Source organism: Miniopterus schreibersii (genome assembly GCF_964146895.1).
Source record: "Miniopterus schreibersii genome assembly, chromosome: X".
NCBI classification, from domain to species: domain Eukaryota; kingdom Metazoa; phylum Chordata; class Mammalia; order Chiroptera; family Miniopteridae; genus Miniopterus; species Miniopterus schreibersii.
In genome coordinates, this window is record NC_138104.1 from 50,664,740 (window position 1) to 50,687,280 (window position 22,541).

The following is a 22,541-nucleotide window of genomic DNA, read 5'->3' on the forward strand; positions in this document are numbered from 1 at the left end:
ATAATTCTTAATATCACCTTTCCAGAAATGAGAAAAAGGTTTACTTCTTAATAAGCTTGGACTTAATAAACTGTCTTTGGGAGAATAAGGGGAGAAATACTCTTAGTCACACCTACTCCCCCCCACTGCAAATGTTTAACCTACTGTGGATTCATGTTAAATACCTAGAACTAATTGTTAAAGTTTGACTGTTAATAGTTAATTAAAAGATGCCTCTAGTGCCTCCAGGGAAAGACAAAGGCTTTAAATAGTAATGAATCACAGATCTATAGCGGGAAATCTGGGCAATAGGAAGATAACTATAAGAGAAAGGTAAATAAGTTGAAGTGAGCACCAGATAAGACCTGCTGGGCTGCTTTGACTTTATTGGATCTAGATGAGAAGCTGGGCCTGAGAAGAGACAGCTCAGAGAAACAATGAAGAAACTGTAGCCCAGACAGGAAAAAGGAAGAGTCTGGAATAAGAAAACACAGTCACCTCACAGTAAACTCAGAAAACAAACCTTGAAAAGTGAATAGCTTGAGGAACCGAGATGAAAAGATATAACAACTAAATAGAAAGCATAATTCCCAACAAGAGAAAAAATAGCTATAAAGGATATTATGGTATGAGGAAACTGGAACATGGACTATAGATTAGATAATAGTACTATATTAATATTAGTTTCTTGAATTTGAACTTTGTACTGTGATTATGTAAGAAAATATCCTTCTTCTTAGGAAAGGCTGGTATCTGCAGTAAAGGGTATATAGAAGTTCTTTGTATCATGCTTGCAATTTTTCTTTAAAATTATATCAAAATTAAAAAAAATTACTATAAAAACTAAAAGTCTGTATTCACTAGATGAGGTTCCAAATCTGTTCTAAACTGTGTTCTGTGTTTAGTACATGCATGCATCTCTGTATAGTTCATATCCTCATACTAAGAACACACTAGAAGGAACATGGTTTTAGTTGAAGTAGCCTTGATTGAGATTGTTATGAAAATTGTAATATGAGAGAGACCAGGGACAGGATTATATTCCTCAAATCACAGTTGCAAACTGTCATGTGGTGGCAGAAAGGCAAAGAAACTGCAATGTAACCACAAGTGCTATCTCATGGTGAACACAAACATGGAGACACACAAATAGGTTAGAAGCCTGAAAGACCTGGGCAAACACCTCCTCTCTCTTCCTGCCCTAAAGACTTTTCTAGCCTGAGCAGGGATAGGACTCCAGATTTTCAGCATCTGCTCTTAGAGAGCAGGACTCTAGTAGTTTTAAAGGTCTTAGATAACTAAGGCCAATCTGGAGCAGAACCAAAATAACACCTTTCCTACCTTGACCCTCAGGATAGTGCCAGAAGCAGCTCGGCTTATGGACCAGGTGGAAATAATTTAGGACTCTGTGTTTCTCAGTAGGTGTGCTATTGCCAGTTTGGATGGGACAATTTTTTTTCTTCTTCTTTTTTTTTGTCTCTGGCCTTTACTTCTATTTTTTTGTTTGTTTGTTTAAAATAGTACAGATGTCCCTTTTTCTCCCCAATGACCCCTTCCCCCTCCCCAGTCCCTCTCCCCACCATTGTCCGTGTCCTTGGGTTGTGCATATATGCATATAAATTCTTTGGTTACTCTCTCCCCCTCCACCCACCTGCCCTCCTCCCTCCCTCTGACATTCGTCAGTCTCATCTATGCTTCCATGTCATTGAATCTATTCTGTTTATCAGTTTATTAAGTTCTTTAGATTCCACATATAAGCGAGATCATGTGACATTTGTCTTTCACTGCCTGACTTATTTCACTTAGCATAATATTCTCCAGGTCTGGATGGGACAATTCTTAGTTCTGGGAACTATCTTACCTTATGAGCCATCTCCAATGGCTCGCCACCTTTGATTAGTATGCCATTTTGAGCGCCTACTCCTGTACCCACCATCACAGCAGTTGGAGTCGCCAGACCCAGTGAACAGGGACATGCAATGCACAGAACTGTGATAGAGGCTTGGAAAGCAAAGCGTATTATCGTTTCTGTTTGGGAGATACTTCTGCTGTAGCCCTTTAGAAGAAAGGCATGAATTTTGGTTATTGATTTAGAGCTATACAAAACAAAGACATAAAGTTTAACCCAATTTAAATAAAACCTCAATTTTGAAGTCACACATAACCCTACTTAGCTACCAACTTATATGTTTTAGTTACTAGTAAGAAAATACTTTTTAAAAAATTTTATGAATAAAAGAAATTGTGACATAGCTGGTAAACAAGTCACAGTTCCCAAATCAAGATTTCAATTTTAGTAATTCAGTTATAAACTATGGAGTGAATATAAGAAACATAAAAGTCAGCTTTTTTTTTTTTTGCCCCATATTGAGAGTATTTTTATTAGGGACTTTCAAAAATAGCTGCAAACATGGGACCTAATTCTCAACAAATTTGATCCTAAACAAAAGGAATTCTGAATCTCTATATACTGAGACCTGCCTTTCACACTCTTCTCTGAAGACTGAAAAAAAATCACCCAGCATGCAAAGGGAGCTTAATCACATTTCAATAAAATTCTTTTGGTTGGAACAATATCAACTGAGTATACCTGGTAGTATAGCTCTTTTTTAAAAAAATAGTTTATTTCTTTTTTAAAAAAGTATGTTTTTATTGATTTTAGAGAGAGAAGAAAGGAGAGGGAGAGAGAGAGAAACATCAGTTGGCTGCCTCCTGCACACCCCCTACTGGGGACTGAGCCTGCAACCCCGGCAAGTGTCCTGACCAGGAATCGAACTTGGGGACCTTTTGGTGCACAGGATGACACTCAACCAACCGAGCCACACCAGCCAGGGCTATTAATTAACTTATTTAATTTATTTGTTTATTTTGTTAATCTGCACCTGAGGATATTTTTTCCATTGATTTTTTTTTTTCTTTTTTAGAGAGAGAGTAGAAGAGGGGGAGAGACAGAGAGAGAAACAGTGATGTGAGAGAGACATCGATTGGTTGCCTCCTGCACGTGCCCCCACCAGGGGTCAGAAATTGAACCTGCAACCCAGATACATGCCCTTGACCAGGAATCAAACCCACCACCTTTTGGTGTATGGGCTGATGCTCTAACCACTGCTCAGGGCAGTATAACTCTTAATGACAATCAATATTTGATTTGCTTGTGTGGGTAAATATGATTGACTATACTAGGGAAAATCTCCTAAGATCCCCTGAACTCATGATACACATTCCAAAATACCTCCTAGGAATTCTCTTGTTCAATATTTACTTAACCAATATGAATCATTTAAAGAATTTTTTTATATTATACTAATGACCATACTATGGAATAGATACACAGTTGTTATGATTCTACTTGTTCTTTAATTGCAGGGGCAAATAGCATAAAACACTGTATAGAACAGTATTTTTTAAAATAAAGAAATACAACAGACTTTTTTAGTAGTAATTGTTTTATAGTGCTAGTTTCTTACTAAGTTCCCAAATACTTTAAGTATTCATCTAAGAATTGTATATCTATACAGTAACAGAGTTGGAAGGGACTTTCATAAACATCTAAGCTTATGTTTTCATATATGTCATATGTGCATGTTTTCACCCACACTAATTTCAATCCTGCAATTTAGGTATTATTATCACTATATTACAGATGACAAAACTGAAGCTAAGTGAAGTTAAGTGACTTAAAGATTATATCTCTAAAATGAGGCACAGTCCAGGTCTACTTTACCACTTTGACACCATAGTTTAGAGACTATCATAGAACTAGAGAAAAGCAGGCATTAATATTATCTTTTTAAAAATATTTTTAAAAGTTGATTTTAGAGAGAGGAAGGGAGAGAGAGAGAAACATTGATCAGTTGCCTCCCATATGCACCCTGAACAGGGATCTAACATGCAACCTGGGTATGTGCCCTAACTGAGAATTGAACCTGTGATCTTTCAGTGTACAGGATGACACCCAACCAACTGAGCCACACTGGCCAGGGCCTAATATTATCTTATATTTATAAAGCATTTAATAAATTACTAAGTGTTTCTGATATATTATCTTATTTAACTTTCACAACAAGTTATGCAGGATGAGATTATTAAAATCTCACATTATAGATGAGGAAAATGAAGCTCATAGAGAAATTAAGCTGACCAGAGCTGAAATCCCGAAGTTTTCCTCAATATATCTATAGTCCTTTGTAAAAGCACAATCATGCTGGAAATAAGACTAGGTATATAATGTAAAAGTTCAATACCTGCTTTGGGAAAATCACGTCACAGTGAAAAAAATCTTTCTAAAAGGAAATCTTTTATATTTATAGAAATGCAAATGTTATTCATATCACCCTCCCACTCTAGTCCCTTAAAGATACTAGTAATTATTAAGGTTATTTTCCAATTAATTACTTACGCAAAAAATTCACAAACTGCTTTACATATGGTAAAGAATTGCTATATGTCATACTTACAGGAAAGTAGGTTTTCACAACTTGGAAATTCAGAAATCCAATTATAATCCAAACCAAGAGGGTAACAATGGAAATAATAACAATAAAAGGAACAAAGTAGCCACTGAGTTTGTCTGCAAATTGCTGGATAGGAGCCTAGAATTAAATAATAATAATACATAAATCAAAGTCTCCTTTTTATAATGAATAGAGCACAAACAGAGCTATTTTAATAAACTATATTAATGCAGTTAGAATTAATAGAAGGAAAATATGAAAACTAAATAAAGATTTATACTGAGTAGGCTTTAAAGAAAATACTTTGTTTCTCCTAGGGAGTTAAGTTACCTTTGATGTTTGTGCCTCTTCCACAAGTTTTACAATTTGAGAAAGGGTTGTGTCTGCTCCAACATGGGTTGCACGGATGAGTAGTGACCCATTCTGGTTAATGGACCCAGCAATCACTGTGCTGCCATATTTCTTAGCCACAGGCATTGCCTCCCCTGTATAAGGAGTAAAGATAGATTTAGAGACCATAAATAAGCACTATCTTGAAACATACCATTACTTGTTAATTGTCAAAAAAATATCTAGAGATTCCAAGATGGCGGCAGATTAAGTGGAAGCTACACAGACATTCTCCCAGGACCAAACTGGAATTACAACTAAAATATAGAAAAACCACCCTGAATAATCAACTGGATGGGCTCCCACAAGCAGCAGCTGAAGTTCTGGAGGGATATGTCAGCTGTGGGTGGTTGCCACTGAGAACTCTGGGGTCTAAACCCCAAGCTGGGCTCTCCAAACCAGAGCACCAGATCTGAGAAAGCAACCAACATAACATCTGGCTGTGAAAAGTAGCAGTGTTTCTGTATGCCAGGGAGAGATGGCTGGAAATGCAGGCACCTACTTAAAGGGTGAACAAAACATTTCATGTACAGCCACTCAACTTGTGCTTTGGCAGAGGGAGGGTAGAGTGACCTAGAGCTGTGTGAGAATCCAGGATTGCTGGCTCTGGGGACAGAGCTCAGAGGGCACCTGTCTGGATTCCTGTGCTGAGTCATTCCCCAATACTGGAGAGGACATATTTTTGAGGCAGACCTTTACCATCCAGGGAGCTTTTGCCTGGAGGTGGGAAGCAATTGCCCCACCCTTTGAAAACCTCTTGCCCCATCCTGTGGGATTTATGCTATGCTGTAGTCTACAGCCTGAGGCTCATTAAGAGACTGAGAATAACAGTTAGTCTAAAGACAAAGGTGGATCACTGGGTGCTTTGAGTCTTTGCCTGATCTACTTCTGGACCTGGAGCTTGGAAAAGCAGACCTTCGTGCGCATCTTGGCCCTTTCCAAATGTACCCAGCCCCAGAAGAGGAAGCTATAAGCTGTGGATCACTGATAGCTCCAAACAGGAACTCAAGGCCAGTCAAAACCAGTGTCTGACATTGACCAGCACCGGAGACCATCCAAAAGACTGAGAGTCATAGTAGATCCACCTAATACATAGAAACAAATCCAAACAGGTAGCCAAAATGGGGAGACAAAAAACAAGCCCCAAATGAAAGAACAAGAGAATTCTCTAGAAGAAGAGATAAATGAAATGGAGAAAAGTACTCTATCAGATACAGAGTTCAGAATAATGATTGTAAGGATGCTCAACAGCATGAGAAAAGAAATGGAAACTATGAAGGAAATTAAGAATGACATGGGAGAAATAAAGAATACACTGGAAGAAATAAACAGCAGATTAGAGGAGGCTGAGGATCAGAACAGTGAACTAGAACACAGGGTAGAAAAAAATCATTCAATCAGAGCACCAAAAAGAAAAAACAATTAAAAAACAGGACAGTTTACGGGAGTTGTGGGACAACATGAAATACAACAATACTTGTATCATAGCAATGCCAGAAAGAGAAGAAAGTGAGCAAGGGACAGAGAACCTGTTTGACGAAATAATGACAGAAAACTTCCCTAGCCTAGTCAAGGAAAAAGTCACACAAGTTCAGGAGGCACAGAGAGTACCAAGTAAGAAGAACCCAAATAGGCCTATGCCTAGACACATCATAATTGAAATGCCAAAAATTCAAGACAAAGGGAGAATCTTAAAGGCAGCAAGAGAAAAGCAATTCGTTACCTACAAAAGAGCTCCCATAAGGCTGTCAGCTGACTTCTCATCAGAAACTCTATAGGCCAGAAGGGAATGGCATAAAATATTAAAGTCAATGAAAAGCAAGGATCTCAAACCAAGACTACTCTATCCAGCAAGGCTATCATTCAAATAGATGGTGAAATAAAGAGCTACCCAGACAAAAAAAGGTTAAAGGAGTTTATCACCACCAAAGCAGCACTGCAAGAAACATTAAAGGGTCTGCTGTAATAAGAAGAAATATATATAGAGAAAAACATAGGCATGAAAAATTAAAATGGCGCCCAGCTGGTGTGGTTCAGTGGTTCAGCATCAACGTATGATCCAGGAGATTGGGGCTGGATTCCAAGTCAGGGCACATGCCTGGGTTGCGGGCTCGATCGCCAGTAGGGGGCATGCAGGAGGCAGCTGATCAATGACTCACTCATCATTGATGTTTCTATCTCTGTCTCCCTCTCCCTTCCTCTCTCTGAAGTCAACAGACATATTTTTAAAATAATAATTAAAATGGCAACAAATAAGCACCTATCAATAATAACCTTAAATGTAACTGGATTAAATGCTCCATTTAAAAGACAGAGGGTAGCTGAATGGATAAGAAAACATGGCCCAAATATATACTTTCTACAAGAGACCCACCTCAGAACAAAAGACTCACATAGAATGAGAGTTAAGGGATGGAAAATTTTTTTCCATGCAAATGGAAGTGAAAAGAAGCTGGGGTAGCAATACTCATATCTGACAGAAATGAAGGCCATAACAGGAGACAATAAAGGTGACTACATAATACTAAAGATATCAATCCAACAAGAGGATATAATCCTGGTAAACATATATGCACCCAATATAAAAGCACCTAAATATATAAAAAAAACTTCTGGATGACTTTAAGGGAGAGATTGACAGCAATATAGTCATAGTAGGGGCCTTTAACACCCTACTAAGATCACTGGAGAGATCTTCCAGACAAAAAAATCAACAAGGAAACAGTAACTCTAAATGACACACTAGATCATAGGGATTTCATAACAGTCCAAGTACCCATCAGGAGATGAGTGGATAAAAAAGCTATGGGACATTTACACTAAGGAATACTTTGCAGCTGTACAAAAGGATCTCTTATCCTTTGAGACAGCATGGAGGGAACTGGGGTGCATTATGCTAAGCCAAACAAGGCAATGAGAGAAAGACAAGTATCACACGTTCTCACTCATATGTGGAAATGAACGAACAAAAGAAACTGATGAACAAAATAGATCCAGAGACACAGAAGCATGGAACAGACTGATGAATCTCAGAGGAAAGGTGGGGGAGGGGAAGTGGGTGGGGATAGATTAACCTAAGAATTTATATGCATATATGCATAACCCGTGGACAAAGACAATAGTGTGGTGAAGGGCTGGATCGGGGGAGGGGAGGGTGCAGGGTGGAGGGGATCAATGGGGAACAAAAGGGGATATCTGGCCCAGCCTGCATGGCTCAGCAGTTGAGCATTGATGTATGATCCAGCAGATTGTGGTTTGATTCCCGGTCAGGGCATATACCTGGGTTGTGAGCTCGATTCCCAGTGGGGGTCATGCAGGAGGCAGCCAATCAATGACTTTCTCTCATCATTGGTATTTCTATCTCTCCCTCTCCCTTCCTCTCTCTCTAAAATGAATAAAAATATATTTTAAAAAAAGGGGGGATATCTGTAATACTCTCAACAATAAAGATAAATTTAAAAAAAGAACAACAAGAATGTCCAACCTGTTTGTAGGTGACTCCCACTTTCAATTAGCAGTAAAAGCCTTGTAGTGGGGGAAAATATCTAGAAAGGAGATTCTTACTTCATGAAATAGAATCTGGACAAATGCCCACGTGAAAGGTGGCCTCTCTATTTCCTTCTGTCAGTTCTGGGTCAAACCTAGGCATACTATCTTAACCTGGAAAAACCTAATATGCCAGCTCTTGTTGGAAGATCCTTTTGGAATTCTACCCTAGTTAGATCATTGGTTCTCAGCCTATTCCCAAGGGGCATTTAGAAATGTGGGAGGGAGTTTTTGTATGTAATAACTGCTGGTAGGGCATGGGGTGCTGCTACTCCAATGTAGTGGACCAGGGTCAAGGATACTAAATGTACTACAATGGGCAAGAGAGTCCCCCAGAACTAAGAATTGTCCCATCCAAACTGGCAATAGCACACATACTGAGAAACACAGAATCCTAAATTATTTCCACCTGGTCCATAAGCTGAGCTTCTTCTGGCACTATCCTGAGGGTTGAAGTAAGAAAGGTGTTATTTTGGTTCTGCTCCAGATTGGCCTTAGTTATCTAAGACCTCTAAAACTACTAGAGTCCTGCTCTCTAAGAGCAGATGCTGATGTGGAAAACCTGGAGTCCTATCCCTGCTCAGAGTAGAACAGTCTATAGAACAGGTAGACAAAATAGGAATTTGGTAACGTAAATTTGCCAAAGTCTACTGGGCTCTACAGGAGAATGAGACAATTTCCTTTGGTTTTATGATCTAGTAATTAACAATTTTCAGTGAAAAGAGCCTTCATTTAGCATAACTAAAATCACAAAATAAAATCTGCAGAAATTGATTTAACAGTCTTTTAAAAAAATGTTTATTGATTTTTTCAGATGGAGAGGAAGGGAGAGGAAAGAGAGAAACATCGATCCAACTGGGGATCTAGCCCACAACTGGGGAATGTGCCCTGACATGGAATCGAACTGGCAACCTTTCAGTGCACAGGACAACTCTCCAACCTACTGAGCCACAGCAAGCAGAGCGATTTAATACAGTCTTAAAAATAACTCATTTTCTCTTTGCTTATTATATACTCATTCCAATTTCTATAAAAAGCTTTTCACCTTTCACGCCTATTTTTCATTAACATTTTAGATTCACTTCACTTTCATGACTCTCTGGAAGAACATACCTGTGATGAGGGACTCATCTACCATAGAATGTCCTTCAATAACACGACCATCCACCGGAAATTTGCCTCCTGGAACTACTTTAATGATGTCTCCACGCTGCACAAGTTCCACATCCACTTGTTCTTCACTGGATATGAGTTAAAATAAAATGCATTATGACAATATGCTTCTCACACTGATTTTTCCATACAAGCTTTTCAGTTCATATTAAGCTGTGACTCTGTAGTTGTTACAAATGGAAGCTAGGACCAACACTTAAGCTGGGAACGACAATGTCAGTCCTGTTAACTGGTGAGGAACAGCTCAGTACCTGGTACAAAGTAGGCACTCTAAATATTTGTTAAAGTCATTGAGTGAGTAAATGAAAACTTTGTAAAATAATGTAATGGATTCTATTTAACTAAACAACTTATTTATTGTATAAATTTGTCTAAATAATTTTATGAGTATATAAATAAGAAATACAAAAGAATGAAATCTAATCAAGCCTTTAGTTCTGACTTCCAGTTTACAGGTAACACACAGGAGTTATAAAACAAATTAAATGACACCACATGGAAACAAAGAGATAAATCCAGACTGTGGGATATTATACAGGACAACTGATGGATGTTTCTTTAACAAGTCAACTGTATGAAGAGGGAGAAGAAGGGAGGAAGAAGGAGGTTAAAAGAGAAGGATGAGTGGTTCCAGATTAAAAGAATCATGCAGTCAAATATAACGACCCATGGACCTTGTTTGAATTCCATTTCAAACAATGAAACTTAAAACATTATGGAACAACAGGAGAACTGTGTATAGAGACTGCATAGTAGATGATATTAAGGAGTTTTTGTTCATTTTCTTAGATGCAATATGGTCTTACAGTTACATAAGGTATGTCCTTTTTTAGAGATACTACAGAAATATTTAGCAGTAAAATGATATGATTGGAATTTACTTTAAAACATACTGCAGGAGAGTGACATCAGAGGAATGGCAGCATGAGAGATCCCGTTGGCCTCTCCCCTTGAAATTTCAACAAGTTAATCAACAATAATTCAACAAAGAATTCCCTACTCAATATAGAGGCACGCCTGAGAGATCTGCACACCGAAACATCTAAAGGTGGGCAACCGGGAATAAGCAGGGAGACAAGAAGGGAGAAAAGCTGGGATGGTCCTCAGACACAGCATAGCAGTCAAGAGGTTGCGGCCTGGCTGGGAGAGGTGAGAAAGCCAGTGGCAGGAGGTGCTTCCTTCAGCTGGGAGGAACAGAGAGCTATGGAGGCCAGTCCAACAGGGCAAGCAGACAGAACAGTTACTGAGCCAGCAGATGCCTGGCAGAGCATGGGGTTCTGCAGTGCGGATATCCACTGTCAGGCGGCGGTGATTCTGACAAAGAAACACAACCACTGCCCGGCCGGGCATGGCTCAGCGGTTGAGCATCGACCTAGGATCCAGGTGATCGGGGTTTGATTCCTGGTCAGGGCACATGCCCGTGTTGCGGGCTCGATCAATGACTCTCTCATCATTGATGTTTCTATCTCTCTCTCTCCCCCTCCTTTCCTCTCTCTAAAATCAATAAAGATATATTTTTTTTAAAAAAGAAACAGAACCACAAAGCCCTGCCACCCCTTGGACTCCCAAAACTCACCTCCCATTGCCCTGTGTCAGGTCGAGGAAATTTTATCTGTAAACAAAGAGTTATTGCAGAGGAACCACTGATTCCCTGTGTGACTGATCCTTGGGTTTGGTGCTTGGGGAGGGACTCTACAGAGTAGGTCAGGGTGCCATTAAAGTGAGGGCAAAACAAATCCCACCCCCAAGCAGCTCTGCTGTACTGTCTGATGGAAGCCTCAAGGCTGGGAGATCACAAAGGTAAAAAATCTTGCGATTCAGCGCCATCTGCAGGAAAACAGTAGGAAGACTTCTTCAGAGAATGCTGCTGTAGAAGAGATATTTACGTCTAGACAAAGGATAGTAGAAAATACCATGAATAGCCACGGTAACGAGAATAATCAGAAAGAAAATGAAAAATCCCTCAAAGGCAAGCTGGAACACAAGGAAATAAGCGATATAAATGACAGAGATTACAAGATTGCAGTTCTGAAAATACTCAATGAGATGCGAGAAAATACAGACAGGCAATTCAGTGCACTCAGAAAATAAATCAACGAACAAAACGAGTACTTTACCAAAGAGACTGAAACTTTAAAAAAGAACCAATTAGAAACCCTGGAAATGAAGCATGCAATTAAGGAGATTAGGAATGAGCTACCGAGCATCGAAAACAGAGTAAACCAGATGGAAGAAATAATTAGTGATATCAAAAATAGGAGTCTATAAATGACGGAGAAGGAAAGAGAGCGAGACCTGAGCATAAAGAAAAATGAAAGAGCTCTAAAAGAACTGTCTGACTCCATCAGAAAAAAGCAATATTAGAATTATAGGCATTCTGGAAGAAGAAGAGAGGGAGAAGGGAACAGAGAGCCTATTCAAACAAATAGTGGATGAGAACTTCCCAAAACTATGGAAAGAACTAGATCCTCAAATCCAAGAAGTAAACAGAACACCTAGTTACCTCAATCCAAAGAGGCCCTCTCCAAGGCACATTGTATTAAAACTGTCAAAAATTAATGACAAAGAAAAATTCTCAAAGCAACCTGGGAAAAGAAAAAGTGACCTAAAAAGGAAAACCCATCAGAATTTCATTCGACTTCTCAGCAGAAACCCTACAAGCCAGAAGAGAGTGGAACCAAATATTCAAACATCTGAAAGAGAAATTACCAGCCACAAATAACATATCCAGCAAAATTATCTTTTAAATATGAAGGAGAAATAAAGATGTTCCCAGACATATAGAAGCTGAAAGACTTTATTACCAGAAAACCTCAATTGCAGGAAATACTCAAGAGGTAGCTGAAAAAGAACATAAGGTCACAACACTACGAGTAAGATCACCGAAAAACTTAGAGCACAAACAGGGATAATTTGTGACAACAAAAAAATTAAGGGGGAGGGAGTAAAGATCTGAACTGGCAGAGGAGGATAAACATCAGATGAACTCAAAAGAAAAAAAAAATTATTGTATATTTGCAACTTTATGTTTTATAAACCTAATCGTAACCACACACAAAAATCCCCAAATCAGGACACATAGCTTAAAGAGGACACAGAGGAAAGAAGTATGAAACACCACCAAACAAAAACAACAGAAAGAAGTACAAAGGAAAAGAACCAATGAAGGCACAGAGCTACCAGAAAACAAAAGATAAAATGGCTATAGGTAATCCCCATACATCAAGAACTACCCTAAATGTAAATGGTCTGAATTCACCAATAAAGAGGCACCGAGTAGCAGAGCGGATCAAAAAACAAAACCCAACCGTATGCTGCCTACAAGAGACACATCTAAGCTGCAAAGACAAAGGTAGATTCAAAGTAAAAGAGTGGAAAATGATTCTCCAAGCAAATAACATCCACTGAAAAGCAGGTGTAGCCATACTTATATCTGACAAAATAGAATTCAAGTCAACAAAGATAACAAGAGACAAGATGGACACTTTAGATAAAGGGGACACTAAATCAAGAACACGTAACACTTCTTAATATATATGCACCCAACCAGGGAGCACCAAAATATATAAAGCAACTACTCACAGCACTAAAGGGAGAAACAGATCAAAACACAATCACAGTTGGGGACCTTAATACTGCATTGACAGTTCTAGACAGATCAACCAAACAGAAAATCAATAAAGAAATATTGGCCTTAAATGAAATGCTAGATCAAATGGACATAATTGATATTTAGAGAGAGCCTTTCATCCCAGAACATCAGATTATACATTCTTCTCCAGGGCACATGGAACATTTTCAAGGATAGACCATATGTTGGGTCACAGAAATAGCATCAAGTTCAAGAAGACTGAAATTATACCAAGCATATTCTCTGAACACGATGCCTTGAAATCAGAAATCAACTGCAAAAAGGAAGTACAAAAACTGACAAATACATGGAGATTAAATAACATAGTACTAAAAAATGACTGGGTCAAAGAATAAATAAAAGATGAGATCAAAAGATATAGCGACGCAAATGAGAACAACAGTATAACATATCCAAATTTCTGGGATGCAGCAAAAGCACTAATAACAGGGAAGTTTATATCATTACAGGGCTATCTCAGGAAATGAGAAATCCCAAGTAAACAACCAAACATCACATCTTAAAGAACTAGAAAAAGAAGAACAAAAGAAACCCAAAGTCAGCAGAAGAAAGGAAATCATAAAACTCAGAGCAGAATTGAATGAAATGCAGAACAAGACCATACAAAAAATTAATAAAAGAGCTGTTTTTTAAAAAAAGATTAATAAAAATGGACAAACCGCTGGCTAGACTCACTAAGGAAAAAAGGGAAAAGACCCATATAAACAAAATCAGAAATGAGAGAGAAGTCACCACACACATCACAGATATACAAAAGATCTTTCTGGAATATTATGAAAGACTATACGACACCAAATTCAACAACCTAGAAGAAATGGATAAGTTCCTAGAAATGTATAACCTTCCTAGACTAAATCACAAAGAACTGAAAAATCAAAATACAGTGATCAGCAGTGAGGAAATTGAAACAACCATCGAAAACCTCCCAGAACCAGATGGCTTTCCCAGTGAATTGTACCAAACATTCAAAGAAGATTTAAAACTTAACCTTCTCAAACTCGTCCAAAAAAATGAAGAAGAGGTAATACTTCCTAACACATTTTATGAGGCCAATATAACCCTGATACCAAAACCTGGAAAGGAAAACACACAAAAAAAGAAAACTACAGACCAATATCTCTGAGGAATACAGGTGCAAAAATCTTAAAATACTAGCAAATCGAATACAGCAGTACATCAGAAAAATAATACATCACAATGAAGTGGGGCTCATTCCAGGGCCACAAGGATGGTTCAACATACGTAAACCAATTTAATACACCACAGTAACAAAAGAAAGAATAAACATCATATGATCTCAATAGATGCAGAAAAAGCATTTGATAAGATACAACATTCATTTATGATTAAAACACTCAATAAAGTAGGAATAGAAAGGAAGTATCTTAACATAATAAAGTCCATATATGATAAACCCTCAGCTAATATCATACTCAATGGTGAAAAACTGAAAGCTTTTTCCTCTAAGATCAGGAACAAGACAAAGATGCTCACTCTCACCACTCTTATTCAACACAGTTCTAGAAGTCCTAGCCAGAGCAATAAGGCAAGAGAAAGAAATAAAAGGCATGCAAATTGGGAAGGAAGAAGTAAAACTGTCACTTTTTGCGGATGACATGATCCTGTATTTAGAAAACCCTAAAGACTCCACAAAAAAACTATTAGAAACAATAAAGACAGTAAAGTTGCAGGATACAAAATCACTGTATAAAAATCCATTGCCTTCCTGTATACTAACAACAAAACTTCAGAAAAAGAAATGAAAAAAAAAATTCCTTTAGCAATTGCAACCAAAAGAATAAAATACCTAGGAATAAGCTTAACAAAGAACATGAAAGACTTATATACTGAAAACTACAAAGCATTATTAAAAGAGTCTGAAAAAGACACAACAAAATGGAAAAATACCCCGAGTCCATGGATTGGGAGAATCAACATAGTTAAAATGGCCATATTACCCCAAACAATATACAAATTTAATGCAATCCCCATCAAAATACCAATGTCATTTTAAAAAGAAATAGAATGAGAAATCATCAGATTCGTATAGAACCACAAAAGACCCCAAATAGCCAAAGCAATCCTGAGAAAAACAAACGAAACTGGAGGTATCACACTACCTGACTTCAAATTATACTACAGAGCTACGATAATCAAAACAGCTTGGTACTGGCACAGAAACAGACACACAGATCAGTGGAACAGAATAGAGAGCCCAGATATAAAACCACGTGTATATGGGCAGATACACCACCTCACACCTGTTAGAATATCTATTATCAACAAGACAAGCAATAACAGGTGTTGGAGAGGTTGTGGAGAAAAGGGAACCCTCATTCACTGCTGGTGGGAATGTAGATGGTACAACCACTATGGAAAGCAGTCTGGTGATTCCTCAAAAAATTAAGAATAGAGCTACCATATACCCCAAAAACTCGAAAACATGTATTTGCAAAGATATATTCACCCCTATGTTAAATGCAGCATTATTCATGGTGGCCAAGACATGGAAACAATCAAAGTGTCCTGCAATAGAGGACTGGATACATATACACAATGGAATACTACTCAGTCATAAGAAAAGATGAAATACTGTAATTTGCGACAACATGGATGGACCCTGAGAATATTATGCTAAGTGAAATAAGTCAGTCAGAAAAAGCTAATATGATTTCACTCATATGTGGGGTATAAAACTGAAACTCGTGGACACAAACAAAAAAGCTGGTTACCAGAGGGGAGGGGGTTAGGGGGTGGGAATGAAGGGAGGCTTAATATATGGTGACGGGAGAAGATATGACTTTGGGTGGTGGGCACACAGAGCAATATACAGATCTTGTAACATAGAAACCCACATCTGAAACCTATATGTCCATATTAACCACTGTCACCCCAATAAATTTAATAAAAAGAAAAAAGAACTACTGCAATAAGAGTAAGAAAGATAGAATGTATAGAATGTATAGATGAAGTAATATGTGGCAAAATGTGAATAACTGTTAAATCTAGGAGATGAATTATGTGCATTCATTATACTCTACTCTCTACTTCTGTGTATATTTGATATTTTCATAAGGAGTTAAAAAGAAAAGTGGGAAGAATGAAGATAAATACCTCAAGAGGATATTATCAGAATCAAGAGTTACAATAGTTGCTTCTGTAGCTTGTAGTGAAATTAGCTTGGCAAGAGCCTCTGATGTTTTGCCCTATAAATTAAGAAAAAAAAAGTCAACAATACTATGCAAGAAAAAGCCCAGGTCTTACCTATAATAAAGATATAATCTTTAATATTTACCCACAAGACAGCTTTAGGAATATTAATTAGTTTAAATCAGAAGAGATTTCACTTCAAAAATATGAAGTAAACAAAATGTAAATTTTATAATTAGCTATAATTTATAAGTAAATAATGTAAATTAATAAGAAAAACATCAGGAACCCAACAGGTACACAGGCAAAGGACATGAATAGGCAATTATTTAAGAAGAAATATAAGCCCTGGATGGGTAACTCAGTTGGTCAGAGCATTTTCCTGCTACACCAAGGTTGTGGTTTCGATCTCCAGTCAGGGCACATGCAAAAAGCACCCAAACAGTGGGAACATAAATGGGTGGAACAACAAATCGATATTGCGCTCTCTTGCTCTCTTTCTCTCTCAAAAATCAGTAAAAAAATTTAAAGAAGAAATATAATACCTGATGTGTGGAAAAATGTTTATCCCTGCTATTAATGGAATAAATGCAAACTAAAGCAACTCTATGATACCATTTCAAGAATTTAGATAGGAGTCAATGCTGATGAAGTTGTAGTAAAACTACTTCACTAACATATCCATACTGGCAAAAATTGTTTCAACTTATAGCATAAACCACAGAAAGAATTATGTCTTTTAACCATATGCTTTGTAATTTATCCTAAGATACCAATTCAATAGAAATAACATTAGACATGAATATGTTTAATGCAAGGTTACCTAAAATTAAAAAATTGGAAACCATCTAATTGAGAACAAAACCAGAATGGTTTAGTAAATAACAGCATGCTGGTTTGACAGAATATTATTCAGAAATGCCAAATAATTATCTAAACTGCAAAAATGGGGGAAAAACTATACAGTGTTAAGGGTACAAAGTGGTATGTAATACTAACTTTGCCACTCTGAAAAATATAAACATATGTGGAACAGGATTAGAAAGTGATTTCCATTATAGCATGATATTATGGGTAAATTTTTTCAATCATTATTTTAAATCCTGTGGTCACATCAATTTTTCCATTAATGTGATATAATTAAATAAAATAAGTGCTTCTTAAATGCCTCTCTTAAAACAAACATGGATGTACTCTACTATCTACAGTATTAATTCCATAAATTTGGTAAATCTTCTAAAGAAATACTTAACTTAAAATATTGCCAAACAAAAATAAGTACTTCTTTCAGTAAATTATTAACTATATAAATCAATATATATTTCCAATAACTTGTCTAGAAGATATTATGGTCATTTAGCTACCCAAGATTTTAACAAATGTCACCTTTTCTCACTTTACCTTTGCTATATGCTCCAGCCACCGGCCTAGTGCAATAAACACAAATAGCATAGGAGGTGTGTCAAAGAAAGTAATAGGGTTCACTCTGGCTCTCTCATACATTGCGACCAGAAGAATAACCAAAGAGTAAGCAAATGCAATGGTGGTGGCCAGCACAATCAGTACGTCCATATTCGCAGTTTTATGCTTCAGTGCTTTGTAGGCCTGAATGTAGAAGTACCAGCCTCCAAAAAACTGTAATATAGAAACAATAATCATTGCTTTTTAAAAGATACTGAAATTCACATATATGCCTCAATAATTAAGTTACAGTATCAATGTTAACTTCCTTTGGCTTTTATCTAAATCATAAACACTAAAGAGAGATTTTAGGCTGAAGCAATAGTTTGTATTTTAGCAGACATGTGTGTGTAAAGATTCAAACTGCTGTACAAGCCCTTGGCAGCTGTCCTCTATGGTCCAATAGACAGACATTCCATAATATAAACTCAGACAGTTCTTAGAATTTTTTCTTTGATCCTAGCAAAAACAAGAACTAGGAAAAGGCCCAGCTGGGCATGGCTCAGCGATTGAGGGTCGACCCAGGATCCAGGAGATCGGGGTTCAGTTCCCGGTCGGGGCACGTGCCCGGGTTGTGGGCTAGGCAGCCGATCAATGACTCTCTCATCATTGATGTTTCTGTCTCTCTCCCCCTCCTTTCCTCTCTCTGAAATCAATAAAGATGTTTAAAAAAAAAAAAAAAAAAAGCATTAAAAAAACCCAAAAAGTAGGAAAAGAATTACATTCTTTTGGCAAGGATTTTTCTACATAAAACTCATCTCCCCCTTTCCAAAATTCAACCTAAGTGGCATATCACAAGCTCTTAGATCTGCTGGCTAATATTGTTGGTATACATAACTGAAAAGCTTATTTTTCATTAGTACAGAGCAGGGGTGGGAAACCTTTTTTCTGCCAAGGGCCACTGGGATATTTATAACATCATTCACAGGCCACACAAAATTATCAACTTAAAAAATAGCTATGAAAAAGTTCCTAGATTTATTGAATTTCAAGTCCCACCCGTGGCTGCCTTGGCAGGGCCAGACCAAATGATTTCTTAGGCCGTATATGGCCCACAGGCCATATAAGGTTCCCCATCCCTGGTATAGAGAAACACACTAAGATTTTTTAAAAAATCATTATTGCCTTTTACAAGGATCAGAAAAAGGAATACATTTATTAGATGGAAGTGTTCCACAGTAAGTTTATTTCAAAAGTAAAGTTGAAAACATTTAAGTGCCAGGAAAAACAATATAACTAATAATACAATTTAATAATTATTAGAATTATTTTATTTTATATAATAAATTACTAAAGAAATCAAAATATATTTAATATCATTAATATAAGTAGAATTAATTTTAAGATATTAAATATATAAACAAAATGTATTTTTTTAATTATAAGAGAAAATTTATTTAGAAAGTTACAACGGTAGAACTGAGCCATTTAGGCTACAAAGGCTCAGGATATTTTATTGTTAGAATGTAATAATTTAAAATATAAATTTATATACAATAGCAGATATGAATGCCAAATCATGTCTGAATACAAATTAAACTCTTATTCTTTGCTTTGTCATTAAACAATATCCTTAGGGGTTAAGTGGAATTTATTATTTACTTTAACCACTCAGTTTAAGATTATTTTTGTAAAGCATCCAACATAAAATGATAGGTTTCTGGCTAACATCTGCTTTCCAATTGAAAATGGACTTGCCTGCCGCATTTTAGCTATTTTTCATTATTAACAAATATACTTGCTAACATTTCACTTACCTGTACTGGTACGCAAAATAAAAAGGATAGCAAATTCATAACGGACAATCCTGGCAGGATCTGGCGCTCTAGGAACATAGAAGAATGAATGTTGACCATTTCTTCTTGACTCATGTTCTGCCTATGGTGAAGAGTTGCAAGGTGGTGGTCCATAACCATCATATATATCATCAGTCCCATTACAGGAATACAGAAAAAGAGGCTCACGAGGAAGGACCGTCTCCATCTTATGTAGAAAAGAAAAATCATTTTACTAAGTAGCTAGTGGTTAAAGATTCTATGTACTAGAGATAAATACAAGTTGTGACCACTCCACTGAGTATAAGGATGATATTGTAAAAACTGACATGCTCAGAGGATGTTAAATTTGTAACAAAGAATCAAAATCTGTTTTTCACTGACACTGCAAAAGAACTTACTGTCTTATTTCTCGTTTGTGGTCTAGGTGGCTTGCTGACCGATCCTTCTTGACCAAAGAAGCCTCAAAACCTAAGCTCTAAAGGAAATTCAAGAGAAAACAATTATTTCACTGAATGTATAAATATTAAATAAAGAAATTCTAAGCCATGGTATTGTCATTAAGAACAATTCAATTCAATTACCAAGTGCAAGTTACTGTGGGGAATACAAAAATGAAGATATGGTTCCTTTCTTAATTACCTTAGTTTTTAATCTTTCGTCAAAAAAATGAGTACCTCCTCCACTCTAGTTAGTGTTTATCCTACTGTTCTCAAAGTAATGATTTAACTCAAGTGCAGCTGTCCTCAGTAGGGGTTCTTTTGTGTGTGTGTCCCCATCATTCATTCATTCATTCATCCATTTATTTATTTATTTATTTATTTATTTATTTATTTAATTTCCCATTTTAAAATCATTTTTATTTTTCAGTTGAAGTTGAGATACATTATTATATTAGTTTTAGGCGTAAACCCCAGTGATTAGCCATTACATAACTTAAAAAGTGATCAGATAAATCTTGCATCCATCTGACACCATAGTTACTAGAATATTACTGACTATATTCCCTATGCTGTATTTTACATCCCCATGACAACAAATAAGTCTTGACAAATTCAAGAAGACTGAAATCTTATCAAGCACTTTCTCGGATCACAACGGCATGAAAACAGAAATAAACTACAATAAAAAACTCAAAAAACTCAAACACATGGAGGCTAAAGAGCATGTAATTAAACAATGAATGGGTTGACAATGAGATCAAAGGAGAAATAAATATCTTCCTGGAAACAAATGAAAATGAACAACAACAAACCAAAATCTGTGGGACACAACAAAAGCAATCCTGAGAGTGAAGTTCATAGCATTATAGGCCTACCTTAAGAAACAATAAAAAGCTCAAATAAACAATCTAACCCTACTACTAAAAGAATTAGAAAGAGAACAAGAAAAGCCCAGACTACCCAGCTGGTGTGGCTCAGTTGGTGGAGCACTGTTCCATGCACCCGGAGGCCACGGATTCTATGCCAGGTCAGGGCGCATGCCAGGGTTGTGAGCTTGATCCCCAGTAGGGGGCGTGTAGGAGGCAGCTGATATATGTTTCTCTCTCATCCATGTTTCTATCTCTCCCTCCATCTGCCTTCCTCTCTCTGAAATCAATTAAAAACATATTTTAAAAAGATTATATTCATTAAATGAAAAATATAAATGAATTACTCACAAAAAGAGAAAAGCCCAGGGTAATTAGAAGGAAGGAAATAAGAAAGACCAGAGTGGAAATAGATACTAAAAACAGAATACAAAAGATCACTGAAACCAACAGCTAGTTCTTTAAAAGATAAACAAGATTGATGAACCTTTAGCCAGACTTATCAAGAAACAAAGAGAGAGGACCCAAATAAATAAAATCAGAAACGAAAGAGGCAAAGTAATGAGTGACATCACAGGAATTCGAAATACTGTAAAAAAATACTATGAACAACTATATGCCAACAAATTGGACAACATGTATGAAATGGACAAATTCGTAGAAACATACAATCTTCCAAAACTCAGGAAGAGTCAGAAAACCTGAATAGGCCAGTAACAACTAATGAAATTAAAGCAGTAATCAAAAACCTCCCAGCAAACAAAAGTCCTAGACCAGATGGCTTCACAGGAGAGATTACCAAACATTCAAAGAATATCTATCCTCCTCAAACTATGCCAAAAAATTCAAGAGGTGGGAAGACTTCCAAGTTTTTTTATGAGGTCAGCATTATCCTAATTACAAAAGCAGATAAAGATACTACAAAGAAAGAAAATTATAGGCCAATATGCTTGATGAACATAAATGCTAAAACCATCAACAAAATATTAGCAAATCAGATCCAGAAATATATTAAAAAGTTCATACACCATGACCAAGTGGGATTTATTCCAGGCATGCAAGGCTTAGACAATATTTTGAAATCAATAAACATGATACATCACATAGACAAAAAGGAGGATAAAAATCACATGACCATAACAATAGACACAGAAAAAGCATTTGACAAAATCCAGCACCCATTTTTGATAAAAACTTTCAGCAAAGTAGGAATGGAGGAATCCTACCTCAATATAACAAAAGGCCATATATGACAAACCTACAGCCAACATCATACTCAATGGGGAAAAACTAAAATCATTTCCCCTAAGAACAGGATGACAGGGATGTCCACTTTCACCACTCTTATTCAACATAGTACTGGAAGTCCTAGCCACAGTGATCAGACAAGAAGGAAAAATAAAAGGCATCCAAATTGGAAAGGAGAAAGTAAAACATTCATTTGCAGATGACATGATATTGTACACAGAAAAACCTAGACTCCACCAAAAAGCTACAAGATTTAATAAATGAATTCAGCAAAGTAGCATATAAAATTAACATCCAGAAATTGATGGCATTTTTACACACCAATAATGACTCTCAGAAAGAGAAACTAAAAAAAAATTCCCATTTACATTGTAACAACAACAACAACAAATAAGATACCTAGG

The 22,541-nt window shown here is 36.7% G+C and overlaps 1 protein-coding gene across 1 annotated transcript in view; it reads right to left on the reverse strand.

The window, feature by feature from the left end:
- ATP7A (ATPase copper transporting alpha) overlaps positions 1–22,541 on the reverse strand; it is a 136,266-nt gene that overhangs the window by 18,968 nt on the left and 94,757 nt on the right. Inside the window, exons 8-15 of the mRNA XM_081126087.1 lie at positions 19,982–20,058; positions 19,563–19,788; positions 17,746–17,979; positions 16,309–16,400; positions 9,483–9,610; positions 4,764–4,918; positions 4,437–4,571; positions 1,841–2,035 (exon numbers count right to left, since the gene is read on the reverse strand). Coding sequence (XP_080982213.1) covers positions 1,841–2,035; positions 4,437–4,571; positions 4,764–4,918; positions 9,483–9,610; positions 16,309–16,400; positions 17,746–17,979; positions 19,563–19,788; positions 19,982–20,058 — 1,242 coding nt within the window. The remainder of the gene's footprint in view (positions 1–1,840; positions 2,036–4,436; positions 4,572–4,763; positions 4,919–9,482; positions 9,611–16,308; positions 16,401–17,745; positions 17,980–19,562; positions 19,789–19,981; positions 20,059–22,541) is intronic.